General features: G+C 39.5%; 1 protein-coding gene across 2 annotated transcripts in view; it reads left to right on the forward strand.

The window, feature by feature from the left end:
- Nucleotides 1–22,397, forward strand: part of gabra3 (gamma-aminobutyric acid type A receptor subunit alpha3) — a 101,419-nt gene that overhangs the window by 72,633 nt on the left and 6,389 nt on the right. For both annotated transcript variants that reach the window (XM_023275411.3, XM_035950591.2), the window contains exons 5-9: nucleotides 3,026–3,246; nucleotides 8,579–8,661; nucleotides 9,797–9,940; nucleotides 13,458–13,610; nucleotides 16,334–16,539. In XM_023275411.3, the coding sequence (XP_023131179.1) occupies nucleotides 3,026–3,246; nucleotides 8,579–8,661; nucleotides 9,797–9,940; nucleotides 13,458–13,610; nucleotides 16,334–16,539 (807 nt within the window). The remainder of the gene's footprint in view (nucleotides 1–3,025; nucleotides 3,247–8,578; nucleotides 8,662–9,796; nucleotides 9,941–13,457; nucleotides 13,611–16,333; nucleotides 16,540–22,397) is intronic.

Consider the following 22,397-nt stretch of genomic DNA (forward strand, 5'->3'; position numbering starts at 1 on the left):
CAGTGACACCTTTCACATACTCATTTATTTTAATCTAAGAAAATCAATTATAGCATGTTTCAGTCATCAATCTAGTTATTATTCCCTTGTAAATTGCCTATAATTACCTGTGGACTATTGCTTTTTCAAAATATTTAAAAAGTTAACCAATAATTTAATTTATAATCAACATAGTTGTAGCACTAAATAATTACATTGTATAGAGAATAATATAGTTTCCATCTAGCTGCTAGGTTTAGGATTTCAATCTATTTAGGTACTCAAATCACAGCAACAAACAACAGCTAATATAGTCTGAGCACATACATTTAATAACAGTTGTAGATTGTTGAATTTATATGTACTTGTTGGGTGCCAAAGTGACCTCATTCTGTAGGACATATGCAGCATATCTGTAATGCCTGTTTCTAATCCATTCAAAGATCGCTGTGACACGTCCTTCCGCTCTTCTGCTCTCCACATTTATTCTGCGTCTCTATACTCTACTTCCTAATAAAGACAAGATGACAGAAATCATGTATGCATGTACAAAGAATCTGTATATTATCTGTGAAGAGTTATTCTGTATTCATGAATCTAATTGCAACACTGGTGACATGTTTCAAAAATGTTGTTTAAATTACAGTTGTTTGCTACAGTAGCTCCATTCATGATTCTTGTCGCTATGAAAAAAAGACATTTAAAAACTGCTGTTGGGTGGAAGCTCTGCTCTGTCTCCTGTGTCAAGGAGAAATCAATCACTCAGTCCCTGGAGGAACACCAGCTGGCATCTGAACCAATTGTGCCATTTGGCCTTGTGTGGAGACTGACTATACTTTCCCTCATTCCTGTCTTTCAATCTTCAAATTAATTCCCCGTGTTTACAGGAGATTTCTGTCCAACAGAAACAAACAAATGATGGCTTCACCCCAGCTGGGCCAAGCACATTATTGTGTGTTTATTCATCACTGGATGTTTTACACTGATTACAACTAGATTTGGCATCTCATAAAGAAAAGAATGAAGTGCATAACAGGAGCGAAACTGTGGTGATGGAGGTTTAAGGGGTCTTCTGTGCCAAGATGTCACAAACTTTGTTAGAGCACTGCTGTAAAGTTTTGGTCAAAGAAACACGGGACACAGAGCAATAAATCACAGTGGAGTGTGTCCTAGTGCTACGAGTGTGTGGTCATCAGTCTTTCTTGTGACCTGCAGAGTCCTTTGTTATCTCTACTGGGCATCTACTTCATGATTTAAATGAATCTAATATCATTAATTTAAAACAGATGAAGCTTTTTAATCATTTCTTTATATATATATATATATATATATATATATATATATATATATATATATATATATATATATATATATATATATATATATATATATATATATATATAAAAGAAGAGATGGAGAGACACTTTAAACATTACTGAGCCAAGAGTGCAATCAAAGGAGAACACTCGATAGGTGCGAAAAACAAGAAATAATGTGGCTGAAGGAAACGTGTTTGTCAAATTATTGCTTTTATCTGTCCGTAAAGCTCTCTGTGGGCTTTATTAAGAGCACTGCTGTGAGGACAGCTGTAGTGTAATTGTGTTATAGTAGGTTTGCAGGCAATCAGGAGGTCAATCACATCAATTAACAGACGTCCATCGTGCGCTGTTTAGAGGAGCCCTGTTGATGTGTTGCTGTACCCTTCTCCTGCTGAGCATGATGACGTCCCGTTGTTAAAGCCACTGAGAAATGATTTTATCAGGTTTCAAGTCAGGCAGCAGCCAGTTATAGTTCAATGGTGAGCACGACACTAGCATTTCAACGCACCAGCAAAAAGCACAAAGTGCGAATCAGAGAGGACATGCGTCGTGCTTTTATTGATCACCAATAATGTGCACTGTTGTGTGAGATCCAGACAGCTTCTTTCCATCTCACTCTGTTAAAAGCGGCAGCTCTCGTTTTGCACAGCCGCCATACGCAGCTGGTGAAGAGAAGCTGTTGCTAGGACACCAAGTCCAATTGAATGAATAATGTGAAATAAATTTAGTTTGACTGGCTACTTCCTGCATCCGCTTTATTTTATTTAGTTTTTCATGTGTTGGTGACAACACAGAAAGAATAAGTTGTATATTAATAAAATATGAAACTGATGTATTACAAGGTTTCGCGCAGAAGCTCATTTGCGTCTCAGACCATTGTTGGGTTTTCAAGTGTGAAAGATAAACACTGCTTTGTTAACACAGTTGTAATTACATGATTCAAAAATAAATAACCAATAAATTCTACAATACAATAGAATGGCTGCCATGTATAGCTGTGTGCGTGCATATTTACCCTGGTGAGCAGAAGATACATGCGTATTATTAAGTTGTTTTTCTGTTTAAGGTCCCATATCGTGCCCCTCCCAACAAATTAATTAAAGTCTCACTTGTCATCACAGCATTTCTTTCACATTATTAGATTACAATGCTGCAGATGTCACCATGACTGTATAACCCTTGGTTTTAGAACTGTTCTAAATTAGCTGTTTTGTTTTGAAACTAGTTGTGTGGGGAAGGAAAGGCAGAAGTAAACGCCTTCATATCTAAACTGATTTTATTTTACATCTCCAAGTTCTTAACAGCCACTAAACAGAACAAAAATGTGTTTTCACCATATGGGACATTTAAAGCACTTTGCTGACAGATCTTAATGGCATATGGGACAGTTGTCCTATTATCGGTTCTACATAAGGTTAGAGTCCAGTAGGCAAAACAATAGAAGACATTTTTCTTGTCAAGCAGAAAAGCACAGGTATAAATAATAACGTTTAGTGGCTCCATTCCATTAAGTGTTCCAATTAGTCATTGACTGGACAGACACACACGCAATACCAGCTCTGCAGAACTGGCTCACCTAAATGGAATGCAGCCATCATTAATCTTATAAATTACACCTTTGCTTTCGCTGCTTTGACAGGTCAAAATGTCGGCAGTAAACAGCGCCATGTCCTAGCTTTGTAAACTGTTATCTTGCCAACTAATTCTTCACACTCTCACCCCTGCAGGAGTACACCATCGATGTCTTCTTCCGTCAGAGTTGGAGGGACGAAAGGTTGAAGTTTGATGGCCCCATGCAAGTTTTACCCCTTAACAACCTCCTGGCTAGTAAGATCTGGACTCCTGACACCTTTTTCCACAACGGAAAGAAATCTGTGGCCCACAACATGACGACTCCAAATAAACTGCTACGGCTAGTCGACAACGGCACGCTTCTCTACACAATGAGGTAAGATACTTTTGTAAGTGATCCCCAGTCAACACTGCCACTGAACTAAAGCAGGGCGCAGATCTAATCTTAATGCTACCAAACTGCTTGCAGACTCAAGTTAGACATGTTAGTTATTTTCAAGTTAAACTCTGGATTGTTACAGTTATCACACTACCGCCTGGAGCAGCAAACACTGTTCCAAGCGGCCACAGATTTTTTTTGTTTGTTTTTTTTTAGTTTTTTTTTTGGCCTGTTTTGCCTTTATTAGATAGGTGCAGTGGAGCCAGACAGGAAAGGAGGGAGAAGAGTGGGGGGAAGACATGTAGTAAAGGGCCGTGAGGAGGAATCGAACCCAGGCAGCTGCATCAGGGACCAGCCCTTGTACATGGGTCACCCGCTTAACCCGTTGAGCTATCCGGGCGCCAGTTGAGCCACAGATTTTAAAACTTAAAGCCCGTTGTTGACTGCATCTGCCCAACCATTTTCTCATCCCGACTCATTTAGCCCTTTGCATTACATGTTTTTTTTTCTCACAACAACATATTATTACTATTATAGTAAGCTGTTGCACCTCAGTTTCCATTTGGTTTACATCCGCTACCCTATGAGATGGCATGAGGTGGTGCACTGCTTCCTCTGGAACGATAATCTTGTGTGTTATGTGCCATTATTTTCACATCTCGTAGCGTGAGCACGTCTGAGATTTGAGAGCAGAATATTTCTGAAGTTTCTCCTTATGTGTGTGATGCAAACCGATTTCAAAATCTGTTCGGATGTTTGAACGCCTGTAGTGTGAGCCCATCCTAAGAGTCCACAGTTCTGGCAGCTCTGTGAGCCTGTACAGTATAGTGTTGCTTTGAGGTACAGTGCTTTGAAAAAGTATTGTCCTACCGATATCTTCTATTTTTGCATATTTGTCACACTTAAATGTTACAGATCAAACTAATTTTAATACAAGAACAGCAGTCAGAGAGCACAGTCCTGTGCTGCTCCGTTGTATCATTTCCACCGGCTGAAATCTTGAAAAAAATTGTGACAGAAATCACGGCACCATAGGATGTGGCCATTTAATATAGAAGTGCCCACAAACAAAATTACCTTGCACTGAACACAGGCGTGTGTTATGCATGTGTACGTTATGTACGGATACCGAATGACGTGACCTAAATATGTAGCGGGCGTCAGGAATTGATGGGACTCAGAAACATCCCCACAATTTAATCAATTGTTCCTTGTATCATTTCTGATGGAAGTCAGTCAATCATGTCATCATCAGCAGGCAGCTAACAGTGTTCACTTGTTGTCATGGTTACAGTGACGGCGTGCCACTATCTTGCAATGATACAGAAATCTTTAACAAATCCATGGATCCAGACTATAAGTCACATCACTGGCAAAATCTAATCACTTGGTCCTTGTGTCATTTCTGATCTCTGAAAATTTCATCCAAATCTGTTAGTCTGTTTGTGAGTAATGTTGCGAACAGACGGACACACAAACGTACACCGATCATCACATAACTCCACTGTTCCTTGACGGAGTAATAAGGCAAAGATACCCAAGAAAACCCAAAATGCAATTTTTAAATGATGACTTAATTTATTGAAAGAAAAATGCCGTCTAGCCCACGTTACCCTATGTGAGAAAGTAATTGCCCCCTTAGCTACCAATCTACCAGATGACCAAATTCATTTGGCAATTGGGTTCAGTTTCACCAGCCACACACACATATGATTACTGCCAGGCATTTGAAACTAAACTTCACTTAAATAGAACTCCACTTGCCTCAGTTAAGGTCAGTGTGCATGATTTGTACATTGACTTGGAGCTCAAGAGTAAATGGGTTGCAGCATGACAATGACCCAAAGCACACGAGCAAGTCCACCTCTTAATGGCTCAGAAAGAATTAAATTAAGGTTTAGGAGTAGCCAAGTCAAAGTCTGGACTTAAATCTAATTGAAACGCTGTGGCAAGACCTTAAATGGGCAGGTTAAGCTCAAAAACCATTGAATGTGGCTAAAATAAAACTATTCTTCAGCAAAGACTAGGCTTAAATTCACCCATGGTGATGTAAAATACTGATACATGTCAATGTTTAACTGAAGTTGTTGCCACCAAGGGACCAACCAGTTAATAGGTTTAGGGTGGCAATTACTTCTTCACAGGGGTGACAGGTTTTCAGTAAAGATATCGGTAGGGGGTCCAATGCTCTGTATATCACTGTCCAATTTCATTTCAGTTATTGCAATAATTGTTGAAACATTGTATTTATTACCCTAAATGTGAACATCATGGTGCTAGATGAAAAATTAATGGATTAAGAATACATTTGTGGAGAGCTGATACACCTGGATCATTTCTGCTCATTTTATGTGTAAGAGTAAGATAACTGATTTGCAGCCAATCTGGGCCACATATGTTTCTCACAGAGACAGCCAAGCGCATACTACTCATTTGATCAAAGGACTGCCATCGTGTGTATGTCATGCCTAAAGTACGCTTTAAATAGCATCACCCAACTGGATACTGTTATATACAGGACTGGAGCAAAAATAATTCATTGGTTTCATCTGATCTAAACTCTGAATCTGTCAATCAGCCTACCTTGCAGCTTGGCATCAGGGCTATGAAAAGGCTTGAAAAGAAATATTTTTATGATGCTCTTCCACAAGGTCAGTATTGATTTTTAAGGGTGAAAATGAAATAGTGAAAGAATTTCATTTTGTGGTAACACTTGAGTAGATTTTATGTGGTGGCAGCGCTGCCAAGGCCAACTAAGACACCTGAGCTGTAGTGCAGTATCACAAGGACTGACATGTTTACAAAACCAAGTAAATGTGGGTTACGATGATGAATAATTTGCATGGTGAGGCAAAGTATGATAAAATTCTGTCATACAAAAGCAAAAAGCCTTTTAGACACCGACTTAGTGGTGATCTTATATCGAGTTTGGGGCTGCATTTTTATTTACTTTTAAGCATCCAAACAAAACTCAGTTAATGGGATTGTATATTTTGCATTGCATTTGCACCGTGGTTTCTTTAGGATATTAAAAGCTATAAATTATTCTTCAGTTGCGTATTTTACCAATCATAACACCATATGATAATCAGACAAATGTATACTTTTTTTTTAACTTGCAAGATTATTGCTCAATTCATGTGCTCCTATACACTCATACAGAGCTTTGACTGATTAGCTGAGGCAAGTCTGAACATGAAATTTAGTTTTATTGTTAGAGCCCCTGCATAACTCCAAAGGACAGGCTGATTTTTTGCACACTGCACAGGTATTAGGCTTTAGAATGTAAATCCATCTTACAGCAAGTTTAATGCAGAGTGTGTCACCATAGTTCCCGGTGTTGATTGGCACTCCTCACTAAACAACTGCTTAAATCCATTTAATCAGCACGTCTACAGCATCTGAACTGACAAATGCTGTGAAGGCCTCCGCTCTGCAGGATTGCATCATTATTTTGAATTGAGGGAGCTGGTATTGTCTGCCAGTGCTGCTGCAGTCTTATTTCTGTGAGAGCATTTATCACTCACTCTCAGTTCACCTCAATTTAACTCAAACTCCTCATGGTGTCTGCAGCAATTCTGTTTCCCTGATAGAGGAAATTAATTTATGAATAGTTTAAAATGTCCTCCTCGAAGGCAGTGGTGTATGTTTGTGGTTCAAACCTTTTGCAAGAATTTACTTATTCTTAAAATTCCCAATCTGGGCTTAACAGCTCACAAACCACCCAAAACAAACAACTGTACAGCCATATCGAGGGATATCCACAGTGATGAACGTGAACCGGGTTCACTGGACCAGTGATGCACGACTTAACAATCAATGCTGTGCAACTGTACAAGTAATACAACACAAGTTAATGCTGCCCTAAAACACTGATTTCATTCTAGTTTTCTTGTATTGTTCCATTGCTGGATTTTAAATAAATGTTTTATTCGGAAATGTAGAACTATATTGTGAATATGATAAACATCATGCCTGTAAAAAAATCAGCATGTTAGCATTGTCATTGTGAGGGCCTTAGAATGCTGACACATCTTTCTCAAGGGATTGCTGCACCCAAGTACTGCCTCACGGAGACGTCATCATGATTGTAATGTACCTGATATGAAGTTTTGTCATTGCACAAAGACAGCTGGCTGATCAGAGTAATTCTGATTCTGTTATCTTCAATCATTTTTTTGCCTTTGTTTTTGTCAGAATATCAGCACAGCTTAGGAATGAGATGAATGGCATCAATTAGATGCTGGTTTAAGTGCTGTATGATATGCAGTGGCGCGATGCTCACATTTGATTTATGTTGTATTGCATTAATTTGCGTAGTTACTGAGCCACTTATCAGTAATGAGGCAGCACCAGAAGGAAACCACAAGGGTGGGGAAAAGAAAAGAAAAAAAAACAGTGTGCACAGGGTTGTTGTAAATGCAACACAATAACAAGAAACAATAAGTTTGTCTGTAGATGCAAGCTGTGATCTTACAAGTTTTAATGCTGAGGCTGCAAGAAGAATCACACGGGGAATCTACTCATTACAATACTTGATTAATCATAGCATATCAGTGTTCCTAGTAAAAATCTGTACATGCTACCAAGACACAAAATATCATTATCTAATGAAAGCAAAAAACTGCAGCTGTGTAACAAGCAACATTTAGTTCACATAAACTAACTGTATTTGCTAGCTCAGTTATTCCGTTCCAATCCTGTTTTTTTTTTAATAACTCCGTTTTGAATTGATGCATGGACTATAAATGTTGTAACTGAGTTACAATAACCCAGTTTGTGGTCCATTTATGAGGAACTCAGTCCACTGAAGAATGGTTTTATGGGTTGCTGTTTTGTTTGAACTCGGCAAATGTAATCCCCATGTTGATTAAACATGTATGAGTGAAATAATATGCACCATTTCACTGTTTACATGCAGAGTGCATTTTGTGGCTCGGCCATCTGACCAAATGAAATAAACTGTGGTGCTCTCTGGAGGATTTTTCTTTGCCCGTCAGCCGAGTTGTCATTAACACTGACAGAATGGGAGGGAGAAGATAGAGAGCGATAGAGAGAGAGAGCAAAGTCTGTTCTCCCTTCAGTTTTTATTCAAACATATTCATATGCACTCTGATATTAAAGCATTTACAGTTTCTACATTTGGATTTGTCTGAATGCCAATTTCTTGGTGTGTGATGATATATGTCTGACTATGAATTTTAGTTTTTGAAAATGCACACTGTATGATGTTTCTGGAGATATATCAAGATGTGTTTGCAGTGGTTGCCTCAACTCTACCGCAGCCTGACTGGTTGAGCATTTATTTTCTCTCCCTCTGCCCTTTCAGGTTGACCATTCATGCCGAGTGCCCCATGCACCTGGAGGACTTCCCAATGGACGCGCACGCCTGTCCTCTCAAGTTTGGAAGTTGTAAGTTGGTCCAGATGGTCACAAAAAAAAAAAAAAAAAAAAAAAAAACTGAGTTTAATATAAAATCACACTGCAGAAACAGTGGTGATTGTTCTCTGCAGGTGTTCGGCACCTCCCCTGACCTGGAAAACTTCAGAGGATTGCACTCCACACTGGAAATATGATCCGAGGGGATAACAGTCACCATAGCAAAAATAGTCTACTAACTGGAACTACTGGAAAACAATAAGAAATAATGCTTTAAAATCTGGGCCTTAGTGGGCAATAAATGTGACAGAACAGAGAAAGATTAAGAAAACGGACAAGAACAGCAGACAGAACTGCAGGAGACAAACCGTTCAATCACAATCAGTCAATCTCACAGTTTACAGGGGACATCCTGGTATGTGAGGCATAGTGTTGGAGCCCACCCTAAGAATCTATGAGAGCAATGGGAGACTGTGTTAGTATGCTAATATTACGACACACAAAGGGATGCTGATGGGAATGCCATCAGTTTTGCAAGGATTTGCTGATAAATGAAAGAAATGTATTAATGATGCATCGCGTGGGAACCATAAATGTCTCAACTAGACATTTGCCAACCTGTTATCATATTTACTGATCTATCTTGTTTAAAATATTTCACTCAATAACTAAGAACTCTAACCTGCTGGTGGCACTAGAGCAAAAGTCGGGGCATTACCAGAGCAGTTGGATTCTGAGGATCATGAATATCTACAGATTTTCCAATCCATCACACAGTTGTTGGTATGTGTCGGTCTCAACAGCTGACCTATCACAACTAGGCAATACTGCCATCCTTAGAGGCATGCTAACATGGCCACAAAGTGAATATCAAAGGGAATTTTCAATGAATATGAGAAATGTGATGTCAGAATCAGCCTCAGACAATCCATCACTCTAATCAATACTGTGTATAACTAAGAATCACTCTCTCACTACAGTATTAAAATGACTCAATTTTTTTTTCTTGAAATCAATAGTAAACTTTGCTTCTGAGCCTTTTTGCCAAAGCAAATGTTGCTCATCTATTATACAGTGTCAACAGATATGAGAAAAACATAAAATATAGTCATATATCTATTTTTGATCTGTGTTTTCTGCTGTTTTTTCCCCTCTCCCTGTTGCCCAGATGCATATACCAATAACGAGGTGATCTACCTGTGGACCCAGGAGGACGAGAGGTCCGTCTCTGTGGCGGAGGACGGCTCCAGACTGAACCAGTATGACTTACTGGGACACGTTATTGGCAAAGAAACCATCAGTTCCAGCACAGGTACACTATACGCCATTCTCAGCCCAGACAGAAGCATAAAATATACTTCAAATTAAATCAGATTTGGTGTGCTGGAACAGGCAAAAGGTTAGGGCCTAAGGCAAACATGACACCGCACTGAGCTTGCCCGCCTGCAGCGTGCACACACTGGTCATCCAAGAAAAATTTCATAGTAGTTTGACGCACGAAATTCTATTTTGTTAGAGGACACTCCAAGCAGTGAAAGAAAATTAGTGTGTCGTGGGATGGAACTCCTACGTTTGAAATATAAACTCTGATTAGTTTTTCTGCATATATTTTGTAGTACATTAAATTGGCTTCTCTGTGTTATGTTGACATTTGGCCCTTGTGTGTTTTCATACAGCAGCAGTCTGCACTTTTCTTCAGTGTCATTTTGATTTCAGCTTCAATTGTTTTGGTTCATTGAGAAAATGATGACTGTTACCAGTTTTCAGGGCAACCATTCAGCATATTTACAAAGATATTATGAAGAGGTGTGCCAGAGGTGAAAGTCTTATTAACAGTCTGTTTTGGGCTATAGGCCAGAGTCAACTTTAATAACTGCAAAATTAAAGGGAATATCTTCCAGCTCATGCTTTTGATTATGTATTCATTTCATCTTAAAATTTCGTCTTCAAAACGGTTGCGGAATCCTTTTATCTGTCACACACGAATCACTTTTTGTTATTTCTCCACTGGAGGACTTAAAGCTTATGGTAGCACTGAAATAACCAGGTAGGAGCTGGATACTCACATATAGCAACAATGAGACTATTTACAGCAACTATATGGTGATATACAACAGAGTTCAACTACCTCAGAGAATGTGCTGTATTTTTATTAGATTTATTACTAACTGTCATGTACAAGAAATTGTTTTTAAAAATGAGTTACGGAGAGTTTTGAAATATGATCATCTTTCAGGCACACTGCATTAATATAGCACTTCTAACATCAATCAGCTTTAGGCAGCAGTGCAAAAAGACTGGATAAACTGCTGAAGAACTCATAAATGCAAACGCTAAGATAAAAGGTTCTTTCTGTAGGGCAGCTGGTAATCATTGAAAGATCGCATTGCTTACAACTGAGCCATACTGGTTCCCCATTTAGAGAGATTTAACCTCTGTGTTGAGAAGCTGTTTGCTCGTGCAGCTCTCAGGAGGTGAGCTGAAGAGTCACAGACATCTGTCAGACTTCAGTTGTGTTTGGAGACTAAAACACTAGAAAGCACTTTGTTGGATGGCACGCTCAGTCGTCTGTTTTCCTAGGAAGCAAGTAGTGTGTTGTTGCAACAATAGCTCTTGTTGAACTCTACAGAGGATGCTCTCGATGAGCCCGTCTTTATTGTTGTGCTGTTTGGTGGGTTGAACTTAAGTCAAGAGAATAGCAGCGGTATTTTAAAGCTCTGGCAAGAATCAAAATTCAAGGTGGAGTCAATGTGATTCTTTTCATAAACAGTTTCAGTTTATGGACTTCAGAAAATTGTATTGCTTCAAAATTTAAACCTAATGGACTACAGTGAGTTGAGGGAATGGGAGGATTTGAGCCAGTACAGCTCTGGTCAGAATCTGCTCAGAAAAGGCACCTCGGGGAACAGAAGGCTGTTTTTCTCATATCTTTGCAACACAGATTGCAGACATGGCAATGTGAGCTGGTGCTTAGGGGAATAGTGAATTTGTCCATTTGCTGCCGTCAGTGGCAAATATCAAGGGGTTAGAATGACGCAGGTACAGGTTCTTCACATCTATAAAGAGATCTATAGGAAAAAGTAAATGTGTATTTAAAGGAATATGCCACAGAAAATCTGTATTTTAAAAATCAATGGCTTGGCATTAGCTTGAAAGTCGACTCTAAAGAAGAGCCTCTGGGACAGTTGCAGTCAGGCCTCCACAAAGAAGAAAGCAACAAACTTTTGAAAGTGAACTTACAAGATACAGGAGATGATTATTTGCATATGAAGAAAGATGTTTGGTAGAATGTTCCTTTTGCTCATCCTAGACGAATATATACTACAAACCTCTTTTACTTTAAAATTGATTGTTTTATCTTTCTGTCCTTAATGATGTTCAGAGAGATTTATTTATACCTCAAGTCAGGGCTTCTTCCAACATTTAGTTTCACAGTACCAACTATAAGGGAGCCAGACTCCTCATAACACGACACAGGCTCCTCTGAAAACATCCAACCATCCATTACCTAAACACTGCTTAATCCTCATTAGGGTCATGGAGGGGCTGGAGTCTGTCCCAGCTGACATAGGGTGAAGGCAACCTGGATAGGTCACCAGTCTATCACAGGGCTACACATAGAGACAAACAATCACTCTTACACCTACGGGCAATTTAGAATCACCAATTAATTTGAGCATGTTTTTTGGACTGTGGGAGGAAGCCGTATTACCTGGAGAAAACCCATACATGCACAGGGAGAACATGCAAGCTCCATGCAGAAAGATCCCAGGCCTAGACCAGCACGTCTCTGATGGTAGCCACTGGTCATCTCCAGCTGCAGCCTCCACCACAGGGGTGATGCAGCTGCAGCTAGCACATCACCATAGAGCCAACAGGAGAGCAGCGGTCGGCGAAGGGACTTCAGTACCATGGGATATGAGGCTGTTATTAACCAGAGAGGAGCACATTGGGCATTTGGTTACGCAACTGAAATTTTTCGCTATGTACTGTCAAGTTGGTTTTGCATCAAAAGCATTATAGTGAAAATGTTGAACATTCTGTCGAACAATTAGTGCTCTTGATGAAGTGTCTATTGTTGACAGCTATCGTTTCATCTCCCAAGCCTAGTCAGCATAGATGTGTCAAAAAAAGACATGGCAGATTTACAAATATTGGATTTACCAAAATATCCATATCAAAGCCAAGCAACTCTGAAGAGCAAACCGATCCAAAGGGGTCTCCTACCAGAAATGTTTGAACTGATTGTACTAGTGATAAATAAAAGCTAAATCAAGCTTTTTATAAACATCTCACCATAAAATAGAGAAAAATGGCGTAGTTCACTGATGTAGTTGTACCCAGGTTTCTGCACAGGAACCTCTTTGCCATGAACTCTCAGTCCGTCAATAGAACTTCAGCATCATCTGATTTGTATCAAAATCATTGAAGTTTGCGATGTCACCTTCCACTTCATTCATGTCCATTCTTTCAAACGGCACTTCTACTTTTATGAACATGTCCTAGTGTAAACTGACTTAAATAGAGGTCAGTCATGTAACATTTTTATGCAAAATTCACATCACAATCTCTGTGGAATATTTCTAAGCACATGGTGTCGTTTAGCCAACATTTTCTGTGTTTTCATACAGTTTAATTGCTCATCTAAGGGACTGGAGACAATTCTCATGAGCTACTTTGATGATCCAAGTGTACATTTAATGATCTTACTTAACAAATCCATCTTGGAATATTTGAACTTGTGTTGCTCCCAGATGGGCATAGCTGTACTACTAATTATGACCCTGTGTTCTCTTCCCTTCTCTCTCTGTTTCTTTCCTTTCCCTCAGGAGAATATGTAGTGATGACAACATATTTCCATTTGAAAAGGAAAATTGGCTATTTTGTGATTCAAACCTACCTTCCGTGCATCATGACTGTCATACTGTCTCAGGTCTCCTTCTGGCTAAACAGAGAATCGGTTCCTGCGCGCACTGTGTTTGGTGAGTGCCATCTTACGTTTTGAATCCAACCGAATAAATTCAATAAATGATTCAGATAATTTGTGGAGGGGGGATTTTGAAGTACAAGGTAAGAACAAAATAAATGTGGAGAGCTGCATTTGTTCACACCATCAGATGATTCAGTAAACTGCAAAACAACTGAAGGGTTTTTAAGGGGGGAAAAATGGTTCTGCACGAAAAGTTCTAATTCTAAACATAATGTATGAAACAGAGCTTGGTGCATTCGGGTGTACATGAGCATGGAAAGCAATATACTTTTCCCAAGGCTTTTATCACAGTATTGACTTGATCCTACCTCTGTAACTGCAAACACTAATTAATTAAGGATTAGTAGAAACAAAGTTGGAAAATATGACACAGGAAAAGGGTGGCGGTTTATAGACGAGGTGCTGCATCTCTTGATGAGGATGTCCAACTGGTTGTGTTTCTACTGAGAGAGTACTAGGTGATCTGGACAAAATCTAACATCCATTTTTAACAACTAAGATTATCCCACTTATGTTACCATGGATTCTCACATTGACAGCAGTGCAACAACAGATCAGTTAAGTTCTAAGGAAAACATTAGATTAAATCCTCATTATTTAGTCTTAGTGACAGTGGTACTGTTATTCAAGAGGGCACCAACACATTTAAACAAATGTCTTTGGTTAGAAAGTCTTATATTGTTCACAATGTTACTGGATATTATTTATAGTCAACACTAATTTAATGTGCAACTATTCTCATCGCTGATGTAACACTTGATCATGTTTTCTCCAGTTGTGCTATGAATTATAATAGACTCTATTTGGCCAAGACAATTCATGTGAAGAACATTGTGTCTGCTTAGATCACCCAACACTCGAACATGAAATCTAATTTTCCATTCCCCTTATTTGTGGCTATTGTGTTGTATAATCTGTAAGAGTGCCCTTTAACCTGTGCTTCTTAAATAATTAGCATTTTGATTTGAAAATGAAGCACACGTGTACATGAAGCAGCATACATTGTACAATAGGTATTGAAGAGCATGCAAAGCAAAGAGCTGTTTGGAATATTAAAATGTTCCAGCTCACTGTACCTATGAATTCTGAGTAAGCACACATCCAAATATGTTCCCTGGAACAGTCGTCTGAAAATCATTTCAGTTACATAAGAAACTCAATTTCAACTTCAATTTTTAGAGCACAATTTCCTTCACATCAGAGAGTAGTTGCAATCAGTGTTGTTTTCTGAAGGGGATGATTGAAACATAACTGTTGAGGACACAGCTCCAAGCAGGGTTGTACTTTATGTTCTCACCATCACACTAATCAGTCTTTCTGTTGAGTTCTCAGCATTACAACAGTCATTAGCAACTGTACTGGTTCATCAGTTCTGATCCATTGTAGGCTTTCAAGCTGTATTTTGTAGGCATGACTAAATACTTCTTGATTCACAATTGGATTAAATTTTTGACATCTTGTTACTTTGAGCACCCCCTCGTCCTCATCTTACCTGACAGCAATTAATCACTGAGCTAATAAAGAGTACTTTCTGTACAGACTAATATGCCAGTGAAAGTGAAACATGGCACACAGTTTAAATGGTGGAACATGATCAAGTCAAAATGTATCACCTGAAAAATCTAGCAATTTCTAGCCTTGAGATCAATCTTTATGTCACAATTTCTAATTCCTCACCTGTGACTTCCCTGCTCTCCAGCACAATATTCCTTTTTAAAGCCTCCTGTGTATCCATCCTATATCAGATGAGATAGGCTAGAGAAGTGATTGTTTTTATCTGGTTCGATGGGCAACCATTGTCCGAGTCACATTTCATTCCAAGCAACACTGACTGTTAAGGCTGGAATGTGAAATGAGCTGTGAAATTTATACGCCAGGGGATTCATTTCCAAATTAATTAATTTTAGCAGACGGACGTCTGCTGTTCACTTTTAACATGGTGGGTAATTTGCCATTTTTACCAAAGATAACCTTTGCACACAATCCTGCAGTCTGCTTGCACTAAATGTTTGCAGGGTCACAGTATGTGTTTGTCTGTTTCTGTATAAGCTAAAGGAAAGATTTGTTTTACAACTTGGATCTTATCAAAGTGGTTTTCAAATGACTTACATCCATTGTTTTTCATTGTAGGTAGTTTGCACCTTTCAGCTCCATTTGACTGGTTTGGTTTTACAAGGGACTGTATTGATGCCGGAAACACATGTATTAAATGGTTTGGACAAAAATGCAGCCTGAAACATTCCTTATAATGGTTCACTGCACTGACAAGGCTAGCTCCTCGTAGTTTTAACCTACAAGACTGACCCACTATACTTGCAATGTTTATGCACCACTGAATTGTGTCAGCAGTATCAGGCTCAACTTTCTGATTTCCTACAGTAGATTATGTAAAGCTCTGCAATGCAGTGGACCACATCATAATTTTTAGTTTCATAGCTGCTACCTAAATGTAACCTCAAGCCCAAAACATAGTTTAAATTAGATTTATTGTTTGTTTGTTTTTTAGTGTTTTAATCATAGTACATTCTTTAAGTTTCACACAACTTATTTTTCTCCTAAATCTCTAGAGAGAAACTGATACATTAAAAGTAATGATTACTGAAATCTTTGATGGCAAAACCCAAGGCCAAATCTGACTCAAGTTGTAAAAACTTTCCTATAAGTGTGTCTTTAAAAAGAAGAAGAACTTTACTGATCTTTCCATTCTGTCCTTAGGGGTCACCACTGTCCTAACCATGACCACCCTGAGCATCAGTGCTAGAAACTCCCTCCCTAAGGTGGCCTATGCCACTGCCATGGACTGGTTCATGGCTGTGTGCTATGCCTTTGTCTTCTCTGCCTTGATTGAGTTTGCCACAGTCAACTACTTCACCAAGCGCAGCTGGGCATGGGATGGGAAAAAAGAGGGCATGGAAATAAGGGTGAGTGACACTTGTTTAAAACTGACTCATATTTTAAAAAAGAATTAATGGAAACGTCTCGCCTGCACTTGCGATTCATCACAGCGCATCAGCGTTAACAATCACAAATACCGTCATCGCAAAAAAATAAATGCAAAGCATTTTTTCTGAACAAAGTCTCTTGACACTTTTTCTTGCTGATTATTATCATTTTTTGATCAAAAATGCTTCAAGCGGCTCAGAAACTCGTCATTTTACACTGGAAAAGTGATGAGGGGAAATTGCACGTTGGAAACACTGATAGAAAGTTCCCTCTTTAACGCAGCCCGGAGTACTCCATAAAGACTATAAAGAGACCTTTTATTTATTCATTACCAGCCAAATGGAACAGAGACAGTGGGGTGGAACAGTGAGAAGAAACAGAGACATTGGCCCTGATTTACGATGGCAGCATATGTTCAGCTGCCATCCTAAAGTCAGTGTGGCTCATTGTCCCACTAAAAAATTGCATCCTTATGGCTGGATTTACACGTTTTAGGGATACTGTTTATTTAGTTAAAATGAATCACAGAGGGGTTTTTCTGTTTTTTGAGCATGGAAGCTGATAAATCACAACTTAAAGACTCTTAATTTGTCATTTGTGTTGGCTGTTGGTATGTTTTTATGAGGGCACAGAACGGGGAGTAAATATACACTAAGGTAGGAAAGCAGAAATACAAATGGGTATTCGGCATTTCAGCACAAAGGATTTTTCTGTGCTTCACCCCATTTGAAAGGACAAGTCAAATATGGTTGCAATAGTCCAAACAAGTTGCTCTTCTCTGTAACCGATGTGTTCACATAAATAACGTCTGTTGGGATTCTCATGATAACCCCTAGTGTTTAGATTTACTATAATTTCTGTGCCGTTTTATAACTCACACCAAATAAATAAAGATTAACAGCATGGGGTAGCATCAGAGCAAGCACAGAGAAGCAACGAGGTACATTAAAGGACAACCTGAAATTGTGCAGAAAAATTATTTATATCTTTATTACTTTGCTTTATATTCTTCTTTCATTTCCACATAAGCCCGATTGAGCTTAAATATTGTGTAAATTGTGCGTTTTGGATTTTATTTTTAAAACTTATATACTGTTATGTCAGATGCTTATGCTATACATACATGCTTATGTTGGTCAAAACTCCAACTTTAAGCTCCAACTTTGAGGAAAGCCTGCTGCAGTTCAGAAGCTCAGGCTTCATCCTGCTCTGAATGCCTTGCTCGGAACGTTTCCTCTATTTGTCTTAAATTTACTCCAAATCTTTCACGCATGTCTACAAACAGCTGTCCTTTGTTGCTAAGGTTGTTGCTAAGGTCAGTGGGTTGTTGGTGTTGTGCAGTTAAATATTTCAGACTGGATTTGGGCTTGAGCTTGTTCAGATGTGTTTAAGAAGTGGACATTTTGAGCACACAATAAGGAAAAGAAGTGGAATCACACAACTGTTTGTTGACGGAGACTGCGGAAGTCTGCCGAGGGGCAACTTCCAAGCCAGCGAGTCAGAACAGGGACACATTGGAAGTGGGGTAGGAGCTAAAACAGACAGGCTAAGCTGCATAAAGACCTAGAATAACTTCAGTAAGGATAACTTTTATGGGCTGTAAATCATGGAAAGATATGTCTCTATGAACCCCAAATTAAAGGTACAAGCCTGATGCACGATATGCCCTCTTTAAAGAATCCACATTATGCACATTTACAGGTTACTATTTGTAATTTTGAGGTCTGTTAAAATATGTTTACATGCTTTAATGTTCAAAAAACACATTGCTCTCATATTGTACATTGCTGCAGCACCCCTTTCTCACTGTCTGAAACGCTCCATTTTAGCTTCTGTCTCTTTAAGGCCTCCTTTCTGAGACTCCCAGTCTGCCCTGACTGGTCAACTGGTCACCAAAGCGAGGCAATGTTGGCTATGTACCATAATGTCAGATCTCCGAGTATGGGGATGTACTCCAAGCAGTAGTGGTTGTAGTGAGGAAATAATGGCAGAAGCTGCTCATTCTTTGTTTGAGAGCATGCCAAACTTGCTGCGAGGCAAACATTATGGAAACGTGTTACATGGTAATGTAGATAAGTAATAGAGAAAAGCCCGGACTTCAAAACAGAGCTTTCAGGTAGGTAAGGAGCAGTGTTTTCTGGGAGAGAGAGTGGGAGAAAGTAACTCCCTTTATGGACTAAGGGCTTTTTAAGTTTGAAGATGTTTTACATACTATATACCACTAAAGGAAAGGAAAAAATCCAAAAAACTAAATGCAGACTCTTTAGGAACTGCACAAGACAATATTTAAAAGCAAATGATCAACAACAGAAACAGTGACAGAAACAATAAATGACTAAAGCAAGAAAAAAATATTCCAGCATTTTATATTCCAAATTGTTGACAACATTAACAGTGACCGCAGTGGAAGGATGGCCGTCTGGGATGTCTCTAAATCATGAAAATCACATATGAAACATGAAGCCATCATAGTGGTAAATAGTGTCGAGGTAAACACTGTTGCCATGCTGTTGCCAGCAACACTTCTACCAGCCACAGAATTAGAAATAAGACAAAAGTTATTTCTTCTGTGACAGACGGTGCCACAAACATATATTTTCTGTTACTAATGTACAAACTGTTTGACACAATCAGAACAGCCTTCCCAATTTTTTTGTACCTTGACATTTGCTCCTCGGAGTGATTGGCAGAAATGCATACTGCTGCCACAGAACTTTTCAGTCGGTGGGGATAATTTGCAGAGTTACATTGCTGCAGAGTGGAGAGTTTTTGCTTTTTCTTTTTTCCCCCCTTTTGATGGCTCGTCTTAATGGCAACAGCCTGGACTGCATTCTCAGGGGCTGTGCTGAGCATGCAGTTGTCATGATAGATAAAAAAGAATGGGGTCACAGAGGGAGACATGGCACTCCCATCACACTCCCTGCTAGAATGAGCTACTGGAAAGCAAGACCATCATACTGCATATACTTTATCCTTTTGTTAAGGAAAAAGCAAGCATATGGGGAGAAAAATTTAAAGATGAGTGTTCGGGAGATAGGCTTTTCTTTTTGAAAATACAGTCTCCTGTCATCAGAGGTAGGGTCTCAGCCACCCCTTCTACCGGAACCAAACGATGACTTCATCACCCCCAGGCTGCTTCTTTTTTTGGTCTGAAATGGTGAGCTGTAGACAAGTCTATGCACACTAATTTACTTTGCTGGTTATGGAGCTTCTTTGCCATTTTCTTCCTTTTCTGTCGCCTAACATTGTGTTTGACAAGCGATCTATCTAATTAGCTCTCCCCTCGCCGGCTGAAGGTGCGCTTATTACAGAAATTAGCCGGTGGGGAGTTTGGTTGGAATGAAAGCGTGTGTATTCATGGCACTCCGTGACACATGATTGGACACTACTGTGTTAGATATTATGTGCTGTTTTCATCTGCAGAGGCAGCCGTACTGGCTGATCGTGTACGAGTTTCTCTGCTGGAGCCAAAGAGTGATCATAGTTTCACATGTATCTGCACCTGCAGCCCAAATGATCTACAGACATTTTAAGACAATAATTTCTGAGAAAGCACAGCCTGCTATCATCAGTCCTCTCCATGTTTTGTCAGTATTACAAAGCTACTGAACAACAGGGAAGTTTCCAATGCTGCGTGATAGCGAAGCAAAACTTTATTCTGGAAGTCTGATGTACTGAAGTAGAAAAAAAACAAAGCTGAGCTGCCATTTCTGGAGGCATCTTGTTGTTACCTTTCTTGATGAGAATATTTTCACACCTGTTTTGTTTGAAGTGGTTATGCTTGGGAAGCTTCCTCTAATGCCGGGCTCACACTACAGGGGTTTTAAAATCCTCACAGATTTCAAAATCAGGTTGCATCACACACGAAGAGGAACTTCACAGATATTCTTCTCTCTAATCTCCGACATGCACACGCTACATGATTTGAAAATAATGGCACATCACACACTACAGGATATTAAGATTATCATGCCACAGGGAGCAATATTCCACCGCACGTGATCTCATGTGGTGCAACAACTTGCTGTAACACTAATAATACTTTACAGTGAAAAGTAAAGCAGAAAGTTAAACAAGTCTGGATGAGAAAACAGATGGAAGATGTGGTCAACATGGGTTATTTCTTCTTAAGTGAGAACTGGGGGTGAGATTTTAACTATCATTTTTAATATCTGTGGGTGGCTAACGTTAGTCTCAAGGGCTAGATTGTTTAGCACTGATTGGCACACAGCTGCTGCTGCTGCTTCTGGCAGTAGAAATGATAATTATAACAAACCAGATTTTAACTTGTAAATATCAAACATGTTTGATATTAATCAAAGCAGCCCTGATGAGTCTGCAAGCAGTTCGGGAGTACGGCACAGGATCTGTGAATGCTCTCTAAATATCTGACTAACCATCCTTAACCATGATATGACTGCATGTTGGTTTCATCATGACTGGATGCAGAGTTCTATAAGCTGCAGTATAACAGTGTAGTTTTCTACAAGTGGTGAAAATCACCACAATTACCCCCAGAAAAGCAGAGACTTGTTTTTAAGCGTTGTGCTTTGTTAAGAATTTAGTCTGAAGTAAAGGAACAAGGAACCAATAGGGGGGCAAAGGAGAAAGAAGACAAAAAACACAGGAACACATGAAAGGGAAGCACAAGTGTTTGGCAAAACCAGCATTTTCTCCGATTTGGGATTGCAAAGCATGTTTAATTAACACTGTCTGAAAGGTAATCTGTAACACAACCTGCTGTGATGAGATCAAGCTGAGGCCACCTCTACAACTACCAGATTTGCAAAAAATTGGTAGCGCAAGTGCCACTCGAATAAACACACACAGAGACAAACACGAGGACACGAGCTGGGACATTGTGGCCCCCTATACACAGTCTGTACACTCATACACCCACATGCTCACATACTTGAGGCTATTAAATATGCCAACACCTCATCTCCAATCTTAGAGAGGGACAGACTGTCACAAGGTTCAGTTATACGCACACATGCACACACTGAGCTCCAAACAGCAGGACACAGCGAGGCACAATTACCCCCAGGACACTTAATCACACTCATAAAGAAATTCTGATGCAACAATTTGCAGAAGTAGCAAAGACAAGGTCAATAGATGCATTGTATTCTGGGGGTATTTGTGCCTGCAGCTAGCCAAATGACTTTGAATGGTGCACAAGAATCTTTGGCCAAAAGTAAATTATGTGCTGTGTCATATTGGGTTCATAAAAACATGCGTACAGCCTGATGCCACATACTGTTTCCCCGATAATTAGACCATATAAATTACTGCCCATTACAGCCCAGCTAAATAGCAACAGAAAATTACTTTGTATAGCTCATTTGTCAGGTTGCCGTGCAAAGAACATCCATAATGCCAAAGACTGCAGAGCTTAGGGGGCTATGATTAAGGTCATATGACATGTTCAAGTAGTCATTCCCCTTTTCCTGCTGACGTAAGCCATCGCTGTGATGGAGGAGGCTCGTAGTAGTGTTAGATGTGGAAGAATCAATATCACGGAGGACCATCTGGTTATCAGGGGGCATCAGTGCGACTCTTTGTCTCTCTCTGCTCAAATTGACTTAGGATAGTAGACCCTGGAGGCTGTGGTTCGCCATTCTTCAGTTTAAAGCAATCAACTGTCTGCGAGCTTTGTTCATTCTACGCATGCCTTGCTGCCGTTGCAGAGGAGCTTGAATGATGGTACTAATCCCGTTGTCCTGCTCACTTCAGGAGAAAACACACTTATCACGATAAACATATTTCTTCCATCACCTTGGACCAATAGTCTGAAACTTAAGAGAAAGTTAATAACATCTTTGCGATACCTACT

Source organism: Amphiprion ocellaris, chromosome 14 (assembly GCF_022539595.1).
Source record: "Amphiprion ocellaris isolate individual 3 ecotype Okinawa chromosome 14, ASM2253959v1, whole genome shotgun sequence".
NCBI lineage: Eukaryota > Metazoa > Chordata > Actinopteri > Pomacentridae > Amphiprion > Amphiprion ocellaris.